At 42.5% G+C, this 20065-nt stretch overlaps 1 protein-coding gene across 1 annotated transcript; it reads left to right on the forward strand.

The window, feature by feature from the left end:
• Positions 1-1881: 1881 nt before the first annotated feature.
• Positions 1882-2525, forward strand: LOC100442315 (phospholipase A2 inhibitor and Ly6/PLAUR domain-containing protein-like). Its single transcript, XM_009246452.4, has one exon. It carries the CDS (start codon positions 2085-2087, stop codon positions 2433-2435), a length of 351 nt encoding a protein of 116 aa, XP_009244727.2. The 5' UTR covers positions 1882-2084; the 3' UTR covers positions 2436-2525.
• Positions 2526-20065: the final 17540 nt, after the last annotated feature.

Raw genomic sequence — 20065 nt, forward strand, 5'->3', positions numbered from 1 at the left:
GTCTTCAAATCTCTGTCAAATATCACCTTAACAGAGAGGCTTTCCCTGGCCTCTAGGGGACAAAGTAGCACATTTTCCCATCCACTTACCCTGCTCATCCTTCTTTATGGTGCCCCTCACTGCCTGCTGTATTATTTGTTTATTGTTCAGCTTTCTCTCTAGAATGGAAGGTCTATAAGAACAAGAACCTGTCTGTTCATTGAGGTGTTCCCAGACTCTAGAAAACTGTCTGTCCCATAGGAGGTGCTTAATCAACAATTTTTGAATGAAAAGTGGAGGAAAAAAAGATAGGAGAAAGCAAACTCATGAAGAAGAGTGCTGGGTAGGGTGGGAGAAGAAGAGGGTAATGGATCCAGGCCCTACAGGGATTCACTGTCCAAGCAGGAAGTCCAGGGAAAGCCACATGGCCTCCTTCAATCAGGGGAGCTGGAGCTGCTGACATCCCCTGCAACCTGGGAGCCAGTGCATGCAATGCTCCAGCTGGGTCTAAGGATTGGAGGAGGCTAATGAACAGCTGCCTTTGGAGTCACAGGGTCACTTCAGTCCTCCTTGTTTATTACCAAGCTCTGAGAGTCTTATGCACATTTCCTCTTCTTACTTGCCTCTTCACATCTCTAGCTGCTGCAGGAATTTATGGGTCAATTAAAGTGGTGCCTGGCCACCCCGTCTAGGAGGTGAGGAGCACCTCTGCCCTGCCGCCCAGTCTGGGAAGTGAGGAGCGCCTCTGCCCGGCTGCCCTGTCTGGGAGGTGAGGAGCACCTCTGCCTGGCTGCTACCCCATCTGGGAGGAAGTGAGGAGCGTCTCTGCCCGGCCGCCCGGTCTGGGAAGTGAGGAGCGCCTCTGCCCGGCCGCCCAGTCTGGGAAGTGAGGAGCGCCTCTGCCCGGCTGCCCCCTCTGGGAAGTGAGGAGCGCCTCTGCTCAGCCGCCCCGTCTGGGAAGTGAGGAGCACCTCTGCCCGGCCACTCCGTCTGGGAGGTGAGGAGCGCCTCTGCCCGGCTGCCACCCAGTCTGGGAGGAAGTGAGGAGAGCCTCTGCCTGGGCGGCCCCGTCTGGGAAGCGAGGAGCGCCTCTGCCCGGGCGGCCCTGTCTGGGAAGCGAGGGGCGCCTCTGCCCGGCCACCCTGTCTGGGAGGTGAGGAGCGCCTCTGCCCGGCTGCCCTGTCTGGGAGGTGTACCCAACATCTCCAAAGAGACAGCGACCATCGGGAGCGGGCCATGAGGACGATGGCGGTTTTGTTGAAAAGAAGAGGGGGGAAGTGTGGGGAAAGGAAGGAGAGATCAGATTGTTGCTGTGTCTGTGTAGAAAGAGGTGGGCATAGGAGACTCCATTTTGTTCTGACTAGGAGAAATTCTTCTGCCTTGGGATGCTGTTGATCTATGGCCTTTCCCCCAGCCCCATGCTCTCTGAAACATATGCTGTGTCAACTCAGGGTTAAATGGATTAAGGGCGGTGCAAGATGTGCTTTGTTAAACAGATGCTTGAAGGCAGCATGCTCTTTAAGAGTCATCACCACTCCCTAATCTCAAGTACCCAGGGGCACAAACACTGCAGAAGGCCGCAGGGTCCTCTGCCTAGGAAAACCAGAGACCTTTGTTCATGTGTTTATCTCCTGACCTTCTCTCCACTATTATCCTATGACCCTCCCATATCCCCCTCTCCGAGAAACACCCAAGAATCATCAATAAATACTTCATAAATTAAAAAAATAAAAATAAAAAAAATAAAAATAAAAATACAAAAAAAATAGCCGGGCATGGTGGCCGTCACCTGTGATCCCAGCTACTCGGGAGGTGGAGGTTGCAGTGAGCCGAGATCGCGCCATTGCACTCCAGCCTGGGCAACTCCATCTAAAAAATAATAAGAAAAGAAAGAAAGAAAAAAAAGAAAGAGACCACCCCAGGAAGCTGTGGGGTTGGGGAGGCCTAGGGTTAGGCAAGACCTTGAGGCAGGGGTTGAGGCCAGGGAGTGGTCAGCCAGCACCGTCCCTGCCTGTCCCCATCCCACAGAGGGCAAGGAGTTGGTGCACACCTACAAGGGCTGCATCAGGTCCCAGGACTGCTACTCTGGCGTCATATCCACCACCATGGGCCCCAAGGACCACATGGTAACCAGCTCCTTCTGCTGCCAGAGCGACGGCTGCAACAGTGCCTTTTTGTCTGTTCCCTTCACCAATCTTACTGAGAATGGCCTGATGTGCCCCACCTGCACTGCAAGCTTCAGGGACAAATGCATGGGGCCCATGACCCACTGTACTGGAAAGGAAAACCACTGCATCTCCTTATCTGGACACGTGCAGGCTGGTATCTTCAAACCCAGATTTGCTATGCGGGGCTGTGCTACAGAGAGTATGTGCTTCACCAAGCCTGGTGCTGAAGTGCCCACAGGCACCCATGTCCTCTTCCTCCAACATATAGAGTGCACTCACTCCCCCTGAAAAGCTATCTGAACAGAGGAAGATATATGTAGTGTGAAGTCCCCATTTGTCCTCAGCCTGTAACTCCCCATGTGCCTATAAAGAAGTTAATGGAGCAAAAAAAAAAAAAAAATAAAAATAAAATAAAATGGAAAGCAGGGTTTATATATGTTTTTATAAAGTTATATTTTCCTCTATGTGGGAATCACCTCTTTGTTGGAAGAAAACTCAAATGTTAAAATTCTTAGGAGCCCAGGAGTTCAAGACTAGCCTGGGAAACATTGCAACCCCGTCTTTGCAAAGAGTAAAAAAATTAGCCCACAGTGGTGGTGCATGCCTGTGGTCCCAGTTACTTGGGAGGCTGAGGCAGGAGGATCACTTGAGTGCAGGAGGTTGAGGCTGCAGTGAGCCATGATCGTGCCATTGCATTCCAGCCTGGGTGACAGAGTGAGACCTTGTTTAAAAAGAAAGAAAGAAACACCTAGAAAGGACAGTAGAGATAAATCTAGTTCATACTCCTTGTTTTCTATGGGAGGACACTGAGGTCCAAGGTCACACAACCCATGAATGGCCAGCCTATGGAAACCCTGTAAGAGGCAGAGTTTGAGGAAAAGTTCTTCTTCTAAGCAGTGCCTTGGGGCTGCCTGGAAGCTTTGCTGAGCTGTGCTGGCTTCCTGGAGCTTAATTTATAGCCAGCCAGTGAGTGGAGCTAAAGCTTCATGAGACAGTGGCTTGTCTAGCAGACTTGCTGGGGAATTCCTTCCTGAACGTTTCCCTTTGCTGAGTGTCCAGCTCCGTCCTCATCTTTCCTTAACAGTCCTGCAGAGGAGCTTATCTCAGCCTGGCAGAACAGAGGGTCACACTTCCAGACAGCCTCTTTGTGCTACACCTTGCCTCCTCTTCCCCCCTCTTTGTTCTCCTTTCCCAGTCATGGCCCCTGGCATTCTCAGCCTTAAAGCCAGGCAGCATCAGTTAGGTTTTATTAAACTTTCTAGCCTGGAGAGAAATGGAGCTGCAGAGATCCTTTCTGTTAATCTTTGGTGCAAAGAATGAGCACACACACAGGCATTTTAACTCCTTAAGCCAAGCAATCTGTTTCAACCCAGGGTTGCAAACTCAAATGCCCACAGGGGCCAGACAGCAAACAGACTGGGAGGGAGAGATGAGCTGAGGGAAGACAACAGAGACTGATGGGGACTGTGGCGCACTGGAGAACACAGGTGCTTTCTCAAAATGGGGGAGCAGCTACCCCACAGCGGTCATTGAAGCCTGGTGGGAATGCAGGTTGTGGGTTGCCTGACCCTCCGGCACATCAAGTGAAAGTGTAGAACCAGAATTTTAAAGCACTTTCTTGGCCAAAGGAAACCTCTCTGTGCTTGGTTGGTGTGCGGGCTGCTTGCTTAAGTCTGGTTTAAACTGCAAGGAGAGGTCCTGGTTCTGTCTACTTTTCTGCCACTTCTCCCTGCCACTCTGCCCTATTTGATTTCCATGGTAGTGCCTGTTAATCAGGAGACATTGTTGGTCTAAGGAAGAAGCAGTTTGAAAATTATTCGAACCTTTCTCAGTGACCCATGAGCATGGTATTTGCTTGTTATTATGTCTGTTCATTCATTCAGTTATTTGACACATATTGAAGGGTATTTTATACACATATTGCTCTCTCAGGGTGCTGGAGTGAACACTGCATGGCTCTCAAGGAACTCAGAGTCTCACTCTGTTGCCCAGGCTGGAGTGCAGAGGAGAAGTGAGTAACGTGTGGTTGCAATGATTCAGTGTGGTGAGGACTTCATAGACCTATTAAGCTGCCTGATAGACATATAGGAACATGGATGACAGAATTCTTAGCCCTGCCTGAGGGAACTACAGAAGAGTTCTAGGAAGATGCAGTGAGGTGTGAAGGTGGGAGCAGGGGAGGAGGGGCAATGGGTTTGAAAAGCTGAGTGAATGGACAAAGTAGATAACTGGATGGGAGAGCCTTCCAGGTAAATGCAGGGTGAATTTGGGCTTAGTTGTATGACAGTGTTTGGTGTGGTTGGGGCATGTTGGGTAATCTGTGTGGGGTGCTGTCTGAAATGGCTGCAGAAGATGCTGGGGATGCAGAGCTCTGCGGTCAGGCCAGGTAAGGGCCTGTGTGCCATCTTAAGAACCCCATTGGGTAAACCCTGGGGAGCTACTAAACTTGTATATACAGGAGAGTTGCACAGTCATATCTGTTTTATAAAGATCATTCTGGTTCCATTGATAAGAATAATTTGGAAAGGCAGGTTGGGAGTGTCATGGAGTATCATGGAGGAGCTGTGTAGGATGGGTGGAGATTGGAAGAGGAGAAAGGTCGTCAAGTTAGGACAGTGGTTCTCAACCCTGGCCACAGTACCTGTGACTAAGCCCATCCCAGAAAAAGTAAATCAAAATGTCCAGGTTTGAGCTCCCAGTCTTGGAATTAAAAGTTCCCTGAGTGGTTGAGCATCACTGAGCTAGGAGACCATTGCCTGGTGAGGGAAGTGTCTCAAAGGAGAGCTAGAGCTCCTGGGGAATCCTTGTGTCTTAGAGTTGGGGAAACTCAGTCCAGCAGCTCAATTTCACAGATGAGCAACTAAAGCCCCAGAAAGGCATTTGCTGTTACATTAGCGTCTTAGTCCATTTTGTGCTCTTATAACAGAATACCTGAGACTAGATAATTCTTAAAGAGCAGAAATTTATTTCCTCACAGTTGTAGAGGCTGGGAAGCCCAAGATCAAGGCATTGGCATCTGGTGAGGGTTTTCTTGTTGTGTCCTCACATGGAGGAAGGCAGAAGGGCAAGAGATAGCAAACCCACCCCTGAAAACACTTTTTTATAGTGATATCAATTCATTTATGAGGACAAAGCCCTCAGGACCTAAATACCTCCCAAGCCCTATCACCAAACACTCTTGCACTAGGGACTAAATTTTTAACACATGCATTTTGGAGGACACATTCAGACCATAGCAATCAGGTAAATAAATTTTTAAAGAAGTAAATAATTGATAAATAATTTGTTTTGGAAAAAGCCTGGGATTAGACCTTGTATAGCTCTTGTTTAAACTCTGCCTAAATTGCTCACTAGTTATGACTGTTAGACAAGTCACTGGACTTCTCTTAATTTCATTTTTTCATCTTTAAAATGGATTTAATGGTACTTGCCTTTAGAAGTTGTGGTGAGGATTAATATTTATAAAACACCTGTGCCTGGCACACTGTGGTAAAAGCTAAATAAATGCCATTATTGTTCTGATAATTATAGTTACAAGGAAACAACTTTCTGTATCACCTTGGTTTCTGGTCTATTCTGCTAAGAAGACTCTAGTAATACAATAGTTAACTGCAAGGAGAGGAGATTGTTAGAAAGGATTCTTATGGGAGTTTTATTATGAGCTGTGATTAAACAAAAAGAATGGATGGTTTAAAATCTCTTCCATAATTGACACCTGCACTTATTTTGTTTTCATCATATGCTCTTAGCTACTATACTATATTGCCTTCCAATGCACAACTGTTTCTGGTTTGTAAAAATAACTTTTTATTTGGAAATAGTTTAAGATCTACAAGAAATTGTAAAAATAATACAGAGTTTTCTGTACCTTTCATCTAACTTCCCCCAGTTACATATTGTATAACCATAGTTTTGTTCCTTCTTTAAAAACTGAGCTGTACTCATAGTGCTGTTGTTTCTTCCTCTTCTCACTTAACATAACAGTATACACACTTTCATTTATCACAAATTCATGGTAAAAATGTATTTCAATGTCTTGATGTTTCATACTCTAATTGAAGCAATTTTCTTACTATTGGACTAGCAATGGGATTCCAATTGTATGAGTTGTTTTTACTGTTTTGTTATTATTGAGCATCCTTGTGCATAAGGCTATTTCCATACTTAGGATTATTTTATTTTATTCATTTCCAAGACAGGGTCTCATTCTGTTATTCAGGCTGGAGTGCAGCAGTGGTGTGATCATAGCTCACTGCAACCTTGAACTTTTGGGCTTAAGGGATTCTCCCACCTCAGTCTCCTGAGTAGTTGGGACTACAGGCATGTGCCAACATGCTTGGCTAATTTTTAATTTTTTTAGAGACAGGGTCTTGCTATGTTGCCTAGGCTGGTCTCAAACTCCTGGCCTCAAGCAATCCTCCTGCCTCAGCCTCCCAGAGTCCTGCGATTATAGGCATGAGCCACCATGCCCAGACAGGATAATTTTTAAAAATTAATTTTAATTTTTATTTTAAGTTCCAGGGTACATGTGCAGGATCTGGAAGTTTGTTACATAGGTAAAGTTTGTGCCATGGTGGTTTGCTGCACCTATCAACCCATCACCTAGGTATTAGGCCCAGCATGTATTAGCTATTATTGCTAATGCTCTCCCTCCTACCACCCCACCCCCTGACAGGCCTCAGTGTCTGTTGTTCCCCTCTCTGTGTTATGTGTTCTCATTGTTCAGCTCCCACTTACAAGCGAGAACATATGGTGTTTGATTTTCTGTTCCTGCATTGGTTTGTTGAGGATAATGGCTTCCAGCTCCATCATGTCCCTGCAAAGGACATGATCTCGTTCCTTTCTATGGGTTCATAGTATTCCGTGGTATATATGTACCACATTTTCTTTATCCAGTCTATCACTGATGGGCATTTGGGCTGATTCTATGTCTTTGCTATTGTGAATAGTGCTGTAATGAACATCCATTGGCATGTATCTTTGTAATAGAATGATTTATATTCCTTTGGGTATATACCCAGTAATGGGATTGCTGGGCCAAATGGTATTTCTGGTTCTGGATCTTTGAGGAATCACCATACTGTCTTCCACAATGGTTGAAGTAATTTACATTCACACCAACAGTGTAAAAGCATTCCTATTTCTCTGCAACCTTGCCAGCCTCTGTTGTTTCTTGACTTTTTAATAATCACCATTCTGACTGGTGTGAGATGATATCTCATTGTGGTTTTGATTTGCATTTCTCTAATGATCAGTGAAGTTGAGCTTTTTTTCATATGTTTTTTACCAGCCAGGATAGTTTTTTTTAGGAGTGACTATTGAAGGTGAAATTTCTGGGTGAGAGGATCTGAATGGCTAAAAAGCTTTTAATATATATACAAGGAGACTTCAACAATTCCTTGTAATGTGTGCATTATAAAATAACTATGCTTGGATTTAATTTTTGCACCAAAATAAACTCATACTAACTTTTTATAACATGTCTAGGCAGGATCTAGTTTGAGGCACTAAAAATGCTAAGATATCACTTTGAAAAGATCCCCTATCAGAACAACATGAATTCTGATAAAATTGAATCAAGAACAAACATCAAATTTATGGTAGAGCTTGGGTGGAAACACGGTGAAATAAATGATACTTTACAAAAAGTTTATGAGGGCAATGCCTCAAAGAAATCAACGGTTTACAAGCAGATAACTCATTTTAAGAAGAGACAAGATGATGTTGAAGATGAAACCCTCAGCTGCAGATCAATTTGTGAGGAAAAAATTAATCTGGCTTATGCCCTAAATGAGAGGACCAATGATTAATAGCAGAAACACTAGCCAACATCACAGACTTCTCAATTGGTTCTATTTACTCAATTCTGCCTGAAAAACTAAAGTTTAACAAACTTTCCACTTGATGAGTGCCAAAATCATCGCACTCAGAGTAGCTGCAGAGAAAAGCAGAGCTTTCAACGTAAATTCTGAGTAAGTGTGATCAAGATCCTGAAGGATTTCTTCAAAGAATTGGAAGAGGAGATGAAACATGACTTTACCAGTATGATTCCACAGACAAGGCACAATCAAAGCAATGGCTACCAAGAGGTGGAAGTGGTCCAGTCACAGCAAAAGTGGACCAATCAAGAGGAAAGGTCATGGCAACAGGTTTTTGGGATGCTCAAGGCATTTTGCTTGTTAACTTTCAGGAGTGCCAAAAATGATAATATCTGCTTATTATGAGAGTGTTTTGAGAAAGGCAAAGCTTTAGCAGAGAAATGCCCAAGAAAACTTTACCAGACAGTCCTTCTCCACCATGACAATGCTCTTGCTCATTCCTCTCATTAAACGAGGACCATTTTTTAAGAGTTTTAATGAGAAATCATTAGGCATCCACCTGACAGTCATGATTTGGTTTGGCTCCTTCTGATATCTTTTTGTGTCCTAATCTTAAAAAATCTGTAAAGAGCACCATTTTTCTTCAGTTTTTAATGTAAAAGGGACTGCGGTGACATGATTAAATTCCTAGGACCCTTGGTTCTTTAGGGATGAACTCAGTGGCTGGTATCATCACTTACTAAACTGTCTTGACCTTGATGGAGCTTATGTTGGGAAACGAAGTTTATACTTTGTATTTTTGTCTTTTAATTCCATTATCCTATGAACCTTTTGAAGTCACCTCATATTTATTGGCAGTTGCTGTAGGAGAGCTGCTGGAAATGAACTGGAGGAGTAGGTGCTCCAGAAGTAGAGAGTGGGACTCCAGGGAGTACCTTGAACTGCAAGTGCTCTAAGTGCCACAGCAAGTGATGGAAACTGCAGCTTAGTTCGAGCTAAAGCAGCAGGCTCCTACTGAGACTCAATCACATGAAGAACCCCTTCTGCTCCCAGCTGAAAAGCCCAGGACCCCCGGGGCTTTGCTGTTTCTGATGTGGCTGCCTGCTCATGACCACTGCTGAGACTTGCCTCCAATCTACTGTGCCTGAGCTCTGGGCTGTTTTATCTTCCACATTTCAGGCCATTTCACTGAAATTTGAGTAAATGATTGATCACTTTAAAGCAAGGAACAAATGAACTTGCTGGGCAATCAGATCTCCTTCCAGCCACACACTTTTGTGCACTCAGTTGTGGATACAATTTCATTAGCATTTGATGGTTTGTATTTTATGTGCCGTGACAGGCAGACCAATCCTAGTGATTTATCAGGGCTGCAGTTAAAGACTAAGCAGGAATGCTCTTGGGGTATGAAGTGGACATTGGTCCCTCATCAAGGGTTAAGACTTCCCATGCAGACAGAGTGGTAGCTCTAGGGGAAAAAGTTGAGGTGGGGGAAGGAGAGTGTGAACTGAATTGGTGGCTAATTGCTCCAGCAAAGGTTAGAACTTGGCATTTACTTGTTTTACATACTGAAAACGAAAACAATATCTTACCCATGAATAGTGAGTAACTGCAAATTACCACCAGCACCACCACATTTGTTGAACACCCATGTTGCCAGGCATTGTGATAGGGGTTTGACTCCATTGGCTCATTTATTCCTACATCGGTTTTTCTCTCTGTTTCATTGAGGAGAAATCTGAGGCTCAGAGAGGATTAAAGATGGGTCTACCTATGTTATTGCACTTGCTTCCTTAGGTTTGTTATTGTCTATTATAGGGTGATTGTGGCATGAATGCTCTTAAAAAATGCAAGTTATTTTCCAACAATAGCTGCTGCTTACCAAAATCCTTGTTCCTCTCTTCTTCTGGGGCACACTGCTAGATTACATTTCCCAGCCTTTCTTGAAGTTTGATGTGGCCATGTGATTGAGTTCTGTAGAATGCAAGATAAGTAGAAGTGACACACATCACTCCAGGTGCTTCTCTCCTTGTAGCTGGTTGTGATGAGAGAGTTTCCCTGGGGTACAGAAACCACATGTCAAAGATGGGAGATTCTTTGTCAGTGCTGTGTGGAACAGGAAGACACCTCTTTGCCCCCACCCCACAATTCTTTCATCTGCCTTTACTGGTTTGTAAACAACATGTAAATTTCTATTGTGTTTAGCCACCATATATTTTTGGATCTGTTTTTTTTTCTGATATTAGGTTACCCAAATAATACCGAATGCCAACTCTTAACAATTCAAAAGGATCCAGCAGAGATGTTCCAACTACAGGTTGGAAGTGGGTCAAAGGGATTTGCAGTTGGAAGCAAGTCATTTCCTTAGGCCTGCAAGGAGTCGGTGTCCTCCCTTGGGTATGTTTAATGGAGGTTCCAGGGCACTGCAAAGCTTAATGTATTCCAAGTTACAGAACAAGCACCTGAAGTTCCTGTTCAGAGATCAGCCTATTGTTTTCTCACATAAGAAGACTTTCCCAGCAATAATAACAGTTAGATTTCTATTCCTCTTTAGGGAATCAGCACCTTTGGCAGTAGTTGGAACCGAGGTTATACTAGGTCATGATAATCACAATTTAGTTTAAGTCTAGAGGATCCCAGGACTTTGTCTGACTCTGTCTTTTGAAAAACTTTCTGAGGTATTGAAATGGAGTCAGGAAGCAGTTGGTGTCTCTGTGACTCCTGTTGTTACTCTGGTAGATTAACAGATTTACCCAGAAGGTGATGGTTTTAATGAATGTATGGGTTGCAATAATAGGATTGGGTTTGATGAAGACTTTCCTGGGAGTCAACTTAGGTTTTACCCTGGCATCTGACTGGAATTATTTCTGAACACATTAGCAGAAAAGCTAATAGGATGGGCACTTTATACCATCTAAAGTTGGTAGGAGGAGAAGGAAGAAAGACTCTTCTTTCCTTTGTTCCTGCTTGTTCTTTGGTGTTCACGATGTTTTCAGTGGGTGTGATAATGGCGATATGATGGACTATGCAATAGGAGAGGACCAGAGGCCATACAATGCTAGTTAGATGTGAAAATATCTGAAGTAGTTTTTTGAGGGCACAATGATAATTAGGTAATTTCAGTTTTTAGTGTACATAATTATAAGATATCCAGTTTGTATTAGTCCATTCTCATGCCGCTATGAAGAAATACCCAAGACTGGGTAACTTATGAAAAAAAGAGGTTTAATTGACTCACAGTTCTGCCTGGCTGGGGAGGCCTCAGGAAACTTACAATCTTGGTGGAAGGCACCTCTTCACAGGGTGGCAGGAGAGAGGAGTGCCAGCAGGGGAAATGCCAGATGCTTATGAAACAGTCAGATTTCACAAGACTCACTCATTATCACAAGAACAGCATGGGGGAAATCACCCCCATGATTTATTTCCACCTGGTCCCACCCTTGACACATAGGGATTATTACAATTCAAGATGATATTTGGGTGGGGACACAGAGCCAAACCATATCACAGTTTTTCCAGAAATTTGCTCAAATGTTATGATCACTTCTAAGTATTTCCTGACAGCATCCCTCTTCCTCATTCCCCACAAGAAGTTGGTTGTATCCCTCCATACAGTTGCATTATACTAAGTAAACCCATCTACTATAACACTTACAATACCAAATTAATTAATTATGCAATTAATTTATTGACTTCCAAAAGTTAATTGAACATCTATGCTGTGTCAGTTACTGCAAAAGACATAGGAATATAATCATGCATTAGACACAAGTATCTCACAGGCTGGCAGAGGAGACTGAAAAGTAAATCAACAAGTGCAGGGAAGTGTGATGGGTATTATGACTGAAGTATGCACAAAGTGAATTAAGAGTTAGTGTCTAAAGGGTGGATTAAGTATGAACAGAGTGGATTAAATGTTTGACGTCTAAATTACACTGCAAGTAGTTCCTGGAAAAGCCTCTTGGAAGTGATGACCCCTGTTACAATTAAAGCTAAATCCATAAGGAGAATTGGGAGATGGCAAGGTGGAGGGTTGTCATTTAAGGCAGGGGGACTAGCACAGGCAGAGACATGGAGACGGGAAAGAGCAAGATGCATTTCTAAGCTATTAAGTAATTTGGAAATGAGTGTGGGGGAAATGTAGGCAACATTTTGTAATGGTTGGGTTTTTCCTTTCTGTCTTTTCTTAATAGTTTTTGGGTTCTTGGATCATGCTTTATATATCTTTATATTCTGGAATCTGGAATGCCAAGAGTTTCAGTTAATTTTTGTTGAATGAATGAGAGTTGGCTAATATCAAGTCACTGACACACATGCTCGTATCCACTCTCAGAGCTGCTGGCTTGATGTCCAGTCCTCTGGGCCTCAAGCCAGAATGGATATGGAGTTCTTCAGCTATGAAACAGCTGCAAGTTTCCTTGCAAATAACAAGAAAAGAAGCACTAAATATTTAAAGCTTAAAAGTTAAATATTATTATAAAAGTAATTTAATATAAATGACTTTCAGCAAATCCTTATCCATATTTTATGACTGCAATGGGTGTCTGATTTCTAATGTTTGTGAGCAATTAATTTTAATGGTTATATACTCTCAATTTCCCTCTGTTTTTCTCCTTAGCAGATTCTAGGTCTGTCAAAGAAGTGAAGACCTAGACATCAGATGTCACTGTGGACAGAAAGAGACATAGGCCCTGAGTTGAGGTCTTCAAATGACAAGTTAATAGGCATTCAGAAGTTGCTAAGTGGTACATAAGCAGTGATTCCATAAATCTCTGAAGTACAGTATTGGCTTGGTGACATGATGCCTTTATTCCCTCATTGAATAGTTCCACAGAGGTAAGTGTTCTCTCCTTTGTGATTTCATAGTACCTTCATTAAATTCCCTTATAGCAAGAATAATTGTGATAATGACTGTTTTTTATTGAGTTTCTACTATGTAACAGATATCACACTAAGGCTATTATATTCTATTACACTAACCACGGAAAATTGGTATTTTATTCTCCATTTTTCAGATAAAGAAATGAGCTCAAACAATGAAGCTGCTCAAGTTCACGTAAAGTGTTGTTTTTTAAATCTCTTTTTGAAATTCTCTATCAACAGGAGTCTCATCAGTTTCTCCCTTCAAGCCCAGTAGCACAATGAAGAGGATAAGAGTACTCAGTGGATGCTCAGTAAATGCTTTTTTGAATGAATAAATGAGTGAAGGCAAGAACTGGTACTATGAAAGAATAATAATAATAATAATCATCATCCTATATTAAGCACTTGCCACCTCACAAAGATCTTTTAAAGAAAAAATCTCTTTTGGGATTGAAGGGGTGATTGATTTCTCTCTAATGCAGCGTCCTCAACTGTACAAATTCTCTTGCTCCTTTGCAAGGGATTTAGAGAACAAAAGTGAGTCCCTTATCCTTCTCTTCCATAGCCTTCTGGTTCTAATCTAAGGGTAGAAGTGGCAACAAGGAAGGTTGATTGTTTCTTGATTTTTGATCTTCAATTCTGACTAAGTTCACTCTCCTTTTTATGCTGATAAGGGTCAAAAGATGACTTTTGATAATTTGGAAGACCCAACTTTGGCTGTGACAGAAGGGAGAGTTGTAGAATTGCATTGTTCTCTAACACTTGCACTATATGTTATGGGAAAATATTTTTGTCTTTGGTATTTCACATCTGCATCTTTTTTGCCTTGAATAAATATATCATAAATTTTTGCCTTGAATATATGCAAAGTTATGTAAATATAGTTAATTCTTCTAAATGAGTGCCTGGGATCACACAGACCATTTGCCTTTTGCAGTTTTCCATTGAGTATCCCTGGTCACCTGATAGGAGAGCTCTGTAAGGGCCAATGTGGCTCTTGTGCAGGGTTTTGCTGAATGTCAGACAACAACCCAAATTCCCAAATTATGTCATCCCAGTGGGAGGCCATCTTGTTCAGTTCAATGGACATTGACTTCTTACTTTGGACCAAGCTCTGTGCTAGGTGCTGGAGGGTTCTTGGCCAAGATTTGAAGGAATCCGTGGTGAGATGCATGTGGCAGATAGAGAACAAAGCAGGTAGCATGGATATGCAATGCTTTTGAGAACTAATGAGACTTAATGAGAAAATATGGGGAAGAAGAGGACTGAGGTGGACAACAAACTGTTTACAAGAGGGACTTGGGATTTGGATAGGTTAAATAACTCACCAAAATTACATAGCCAGTAGGGGGCAAGACAGGGATTGAAACTTTGATTTCTCTAAGAGACAGTGTCACAGTTGCTTAGTGATGAAGAATCATAAGACCTTGGTATGAAGTCTGACTTGTCTGATTAGCTATGTGACTTTGGGCATCTCGAATAACTTCTCTGAGCCAGCATTTTCTCAGTCTTCTTGATGCTGCTGCTTCAGAGGGTGGTTATGAGGATGAAATGAGATAGCATTGGCAAGGTGCTGTTCATCTTGCCTGGAAGCTGGTGAGAACCAAATAAATGGTAGCTGTTAGAATCTGCTGGAATGTATTTCTTTGTCAAAGCCTAACAGGGTGAGGATTGAGAAAGAGGAAGTCCCACAGGGTCTTAGATAAGGTAGACTGTGATAGATAAGACAGTTGGGTTAGAAACTGTGGTTCGCAAACCTAGCTGCCCATTAGCATCACTTGCAGAGATTTAAAAGCACAATCATCTCTGAACTCTATACCCAGAGATTCTTATCTGCATCTTAAAACAAGCTACCGGTGATTCTAAATGTCCAACTAGATTGAGAATCGCTGGATTGGACAATCCTAGGAGACAGATGGCTTTGAGGAAAATTTTCGTACATCCCCACCTCTGTTTATCAGTGTGACTGGGATCTCAGCCAGTGGGTAACCAGCGAAGTGTCCTGCAATGAGCTCTGTATTGTAATATTGATCACTCTGGAGTGCTGACAGCAGGGTCAGGTTACTAACTAACCCAGCAGCCGTAGACTACGCCCTGAAAGGGCATGATCAAAGTGACATTGCTGAGGTCAGGCCTAAGGTTGATGTGTGGTGATGAGAGGTGACAAATTCAATCACAGGCCAGAAGGGAGTGGTAGAGAAGTTATACTTACAGGACCCCAGTATATGTATATAAGCCTTGGGCTACTATGCCTCTTCTCACCTGCCTAACCAGAGTTAATTTCTCCAGAACAGCAATTCCCAGCCATTAGGTCACAACATGCTTGTATGTTCTAATCAATATAATAATGCTTTGTTATTATAATGAAGCACACAAATTTGTAAATAATTTATTTAAAAATTTAATAAAAATATATATTAGAATGAGATGAGGTTACCTGTGTTTTTCCTCCTCGCTTTTGCAACCAGCCAAGAGCAAGGCAGCAGCCATCATCTGTGCTTGGATAACTGCAATTGCCACTTGCTGCCCTTTCGCATCTATTCTTCCTCCTCCTTTCATTCTCCACCCAGCAGCCAGAGTAATTTTCTTAACATGTAAATCAGACCATGCCATGCTCCTGCTTAAATCTGCTGGTACTTTCTCATTGTGGTCAACATAAAATACAAACTCCTTCCCCATCCTCAAGGCCCAGTGTACCTCTTCATTGACACCTTTTTCTCTCCCGCTGGACCACTACCCTTGAGCTCTTGAAAGTGCTGAGCTCTTTCCAACCTCATGGAGTTTGCATCTTCTGTTCTCTCTGCGTAGAATTCCTTGCTTATTGCAGGACAGGCTCTCAAATGTTACCTTATAGGAGAGGCCTTCCCTGACCCTGAACTGAAGTGACTTCCCCTGACACACTTGCCCTCCCAACCCCATTACTTGCTATCACATCACCCCATTGATTCTCTCCATTGCAATGAACACCACCATTAATGACTAAATCTTACTTTTTATTTGTATATCAATGTACAGCAGCTATTTTTTCCCTTTCATAATGGAACCTCCATAAGGCAGAGGCCTTGTCTTTTTTATTGCCAGCACCTAGCACAGTGATATGGTTTGTCTGTGTCCCCACCTATATATCATCTTGAATTGTAGTTCCCATAATCTCCTGGTGGGAGGTAACTGAATCATGGGGGCGGTTACCTCCATGCTGTTCTCATGATAGTGAGTAAGTTCTCATGAGATCTGATGGTTTTAGAAGGGGCTTTCTCCCCCTTCACTCTGCACTTCTCCTTGCTGCTACCATGTGAAGAAGGATGTGTTTGTTTCCCCTTCTGCCATGAAGGTAAGTTTCCTGAGGCCTCTCCAGCCCTGTGGAACCATGAGCCAATTAAACCTCTTTCCTTTATAAACTATAATTTATAAATTACCCAGTCTTGGGTATGTCTTTATTAGCAGCATGAGAATGGATTAATATACATAGTATATGGCATGTAGTAAACATTTGATAAATATTTGTTGAAAGAAGGAATAGTTCAATAATTCTGTCATTCTTACACATTCTGAAATACTTTCTAGAGTGAGAAAGATAGGTTGGAATGATAGCTGGCTGTAAGTGGCACATAAACTGGACAGGCCTGGGGAACAGTCATTTATTTTGTCAACAAATGCCTGTTGAGTATTTGATTGTCCAGGCACTGTTCTAGGCACTGAAAATACAATTATAAACAAGGTAACAAGTTCTCCTGCTCTTATGAAGCTTATGGAAAATATTAGCAAAATGAACATGATTATTCCAGTAAGTTATAAGTTCTATGAAAACACTATTCATGACAGGATGGTGTGGTCAAGAATGATGGGGGCTACTGTAGACAGGGTGGACAGGGAAGGCTTCACTGAGGAGGGGGCTTTTATGAAGGATCCCCAGGACAGTGCTTCCTAGAAGGATCTTGTATGAAAGAAAAACACTTTCAAAGTCACTGCTTTAGGAGATAATACTAAAGCTTTAATTAGAATCCACTTAACTCAGATGCTATTTTGTTCCCTAGTAGTGATTAGCACTGTCCTGGGTAATTAACAGCCCTTAGATTTGGAAGGAGATACAACTTAATTATCCATCTGACCTTGATTTTGTAAGTGTTGGGCCAAAAAGAAGGAAACGGGCCAGAAGATAGCTGGGGAATGGAGACAGATGTAGACCAAGCTCTATCTGGCTGAAAAGGGATCCACTGGGCAAATGCGGAATGGATTTCCTGCAGGGAGGTAAGATTCCAATGACTGAGCAGCTTGCTGGTTCTTTCACACTAGATGTCCTGCTCTCTGTTTCCATGCTATTGCTGGTGTGACCTGGCCCAAGACATCTGCATGCCACCAGTGACTTTGCTCCATTGCTTCATGCCCACTCACTTTTCTAGAGACTAGAATTTCAAGCTCATGGTTGCTAACCCCATCCCTACTTTAGCCTGCCTGGCTAAGGTGGGCTGGTCACCATCCAAAGCTAAGAGATCCACTTCTAATAGAAGCGACAAATTCTTCATGCCCCCTCATTTCCTCCTCATTCAATAAATCTCTCCTAAAGCCACAGACAGTCAGACTCTGGAAAGTTGTGAATGAAGGAGATCCATTTTTTTTCCAAAGTAGGGAAAGTAATTTGTGTCTTTAACTTTTAACTTTTTTTCCTGACTCTAATTTCTCCTTGTCTTCCTCTCCTTTTATTCTACTTCCATTCAAGTATGCTTTGGACTAGAGTTTCAGATTAACTTTCAATTCTTTTTTTAGCAGATTTTTAATTATCCTAAAGCCACACTGAGAGCAGGTCAGTTCAGAGGCTCCAGGCAGCTTTGGTCACATCTGCAGATCACGTAGGTATAATCTCTATGGCAACTGACCCATGTTGGTTAGGAACAAATAAGCTGAAAACCAAAGGTTAATTGCTGTTTCATTTCTGCTTCTTTTTTTCCCTTGCAAGTCCAGCATTGTGGATGGAGGTTCTAATTAAAATCAAATTATCAGCAGATTGAGCATCATCTTTATAATTTCAGTGGTTGAAAAATTATTCTGGCTGCTTTGAAAAGGGAAAGCAATAGATGGTTTCTATTGGCCTCCATGGCTCCTCTTCCCACCTCTAGGGCAAAGACAAATAACTTAGAGGACCCAGCCAAATGGCCTGGATGTTTGCTACACCTAAGAACAGGATGCACCTTCATTTTTACTTGATATTGACATTAATACTATTACTGATAGTGCTGACCTTATTGGGAATTTACTTTCTGCCATGCACTCTGCTAAGCACGGATGTACCTGATCTCATTTAAATTGTGAAGCAATGCCATGAGAGTCTCTAGATTCTTAACTCCATCTTACAGATGAGAAAACAGCATCAGAGGTAAGAAATAGCTTGCTCGACGCCAAATAACTAATAAATTGCAGAGCTGGGTTTCGAACCCAACTTATCTGATTCTAAAGCTCTTAATCTTTAGCTGGATCCTCACATATGCACCTTGAGCCTCTGAGGTGGTTAGAGAGGATGGGAGAAGGAGATGACTTGGTTTTCCTTGTTAGTGACTTCAAATCAATATACTCAGGTCATATGTTGGGCTTTATGTCCCCACCCAAAGCTCATCTCAAATTGTAATCTCCACATGTTGGGGGAGGGGCCTGATGAGAGGTGACTGTATAATGAGGGTAGACTTCCCCCTTGCTGTTCTTGTGATAGTGAGTGAGTTCTCAGGAGATCTGGTTGTTTGAAAGTGTGTGGCACTTCCCCCTTTGTTCTCTCTCTCTCCTGATCTGCCATGGTAAGACGTGCTTGCTTCCCCTTCACCTTCTGCCATGATTGTAAGTTTCCTGAGGCCTCCTAGCCATGCCTCCTGTACAGCCTGTGGAACTATGAATCAATGAAACCTCTTTTCTTCATAAGTTACTCAGTCTCAGGCAGTTCTTTAAAGCAGTGTGAGAATGGACTAATACATCAGGGATGTGGTTAAACTCATTATCTTCCCAGTGTTCCTGAAAGAGTAATTATAAATTTAGGGAATCATGCTACACATTAAGTCTTATATACAGTTTCTGTATTTTCCTAGGATGAAAAAAAATCAATATAAGGTCCTTTACTTGTCGCCTTTAAACACAGTGCTCTTGTGTTCATTTCTTGCCTTTGCTCAAGTCTTCTCTCCCACTGAGAAATTCTCCTTCCCTTTCTATATTTACCGTTTGTGCTCCTCATCCTTTGAAGGCCAGTTAAAGACACAATATTCTTTATGAAATGTATTTTCTTTGATAACAATAGGTCACATTTTATCTTTTATCATGAATTCTTTATAAACATTTACTTTCCGAATTGTACAGTAGTAGTTAACAATTTAGACTCCAGCTCAGATGTCCTGGATTTGAATCCCAGCTTCACTATTTAATACTTCAACGTTTTTGAGCAAATTACTTCTCTCTGTGCTCAGTTTCCTCAGCTATAAACTGGAGATCATAATAGAATCTACATTTTAGAGGGTTCTTCTCAGGAATAAATGAGTTTTCACAGATAAAATACTTAGAGAAGAATGCAGGCTGATAGTATGTGTTGCTGTTAGGTCCTGTCTTATTCATTAGTTGTTTTGTTTAATATTATTCAGAACAGAACTTTAATTCAAACAAATTTAAGCACAACAGTGGAATATATTGGCCCTATATGTGGGAATTTCAGTGACAGACCTAACATTGGGATCACTGGATCCAGAGACTCAATGGTAACACTCAGCAATACTTTCTCTGTGTGCTGGCTTGATCTCAGGCAGGTGCTATATTTATGGTGCTCCCTCCATCACTAGGTTTATATCCTCTCACTGAAAGACTCCAGAGGTTAGGCAGCTCCTCCCTCCTCCAACTTTAGTAAAAATTCTGGGGCTGGTTTTAATTGTTCTCGTTCACATCACTGAAGCAGTTGTTGTAGCCAGGGGGATTCAGTAAACTCACTGGCCAGGGCTTGGAGACAGAGAGTGGGGTTAGCCCTATTCAAATCATGTGGCCAGAGGGTTCTCCAAAGAGGAATCAGGGCATATGCTTACCTCAATATCTGTCACTGCACTTTTATGGTAAGGCCTTATTGGGAGAACAGTGTTGGACTCATTTTTCATACTTAACATTGGGCAGAAGCTCAGAACAAAGACTTCCTGGTGACGGCCTTGTATGTGGTGTCTGCCCGCAGGACTAGGAAGTGAGCTGCTTGAGCTTTAGCCTGCAAACCTAGATCCATTCAAA

Source organism: Pongo abelii, chromosome 9 (genome assembly GCF_028885655.2).
Source record: "Pongo abelii isolate AG06213 chromosome 9, NHGRI_mPonAbe1-v2.0_pri, whole genome shotgun sequence".
Taxonomy (NCBI): Eukaryota; Metazoa; Chordata; class Mammalia; order Primates; family Hominidae; genus Pongo; species Pongo abelii.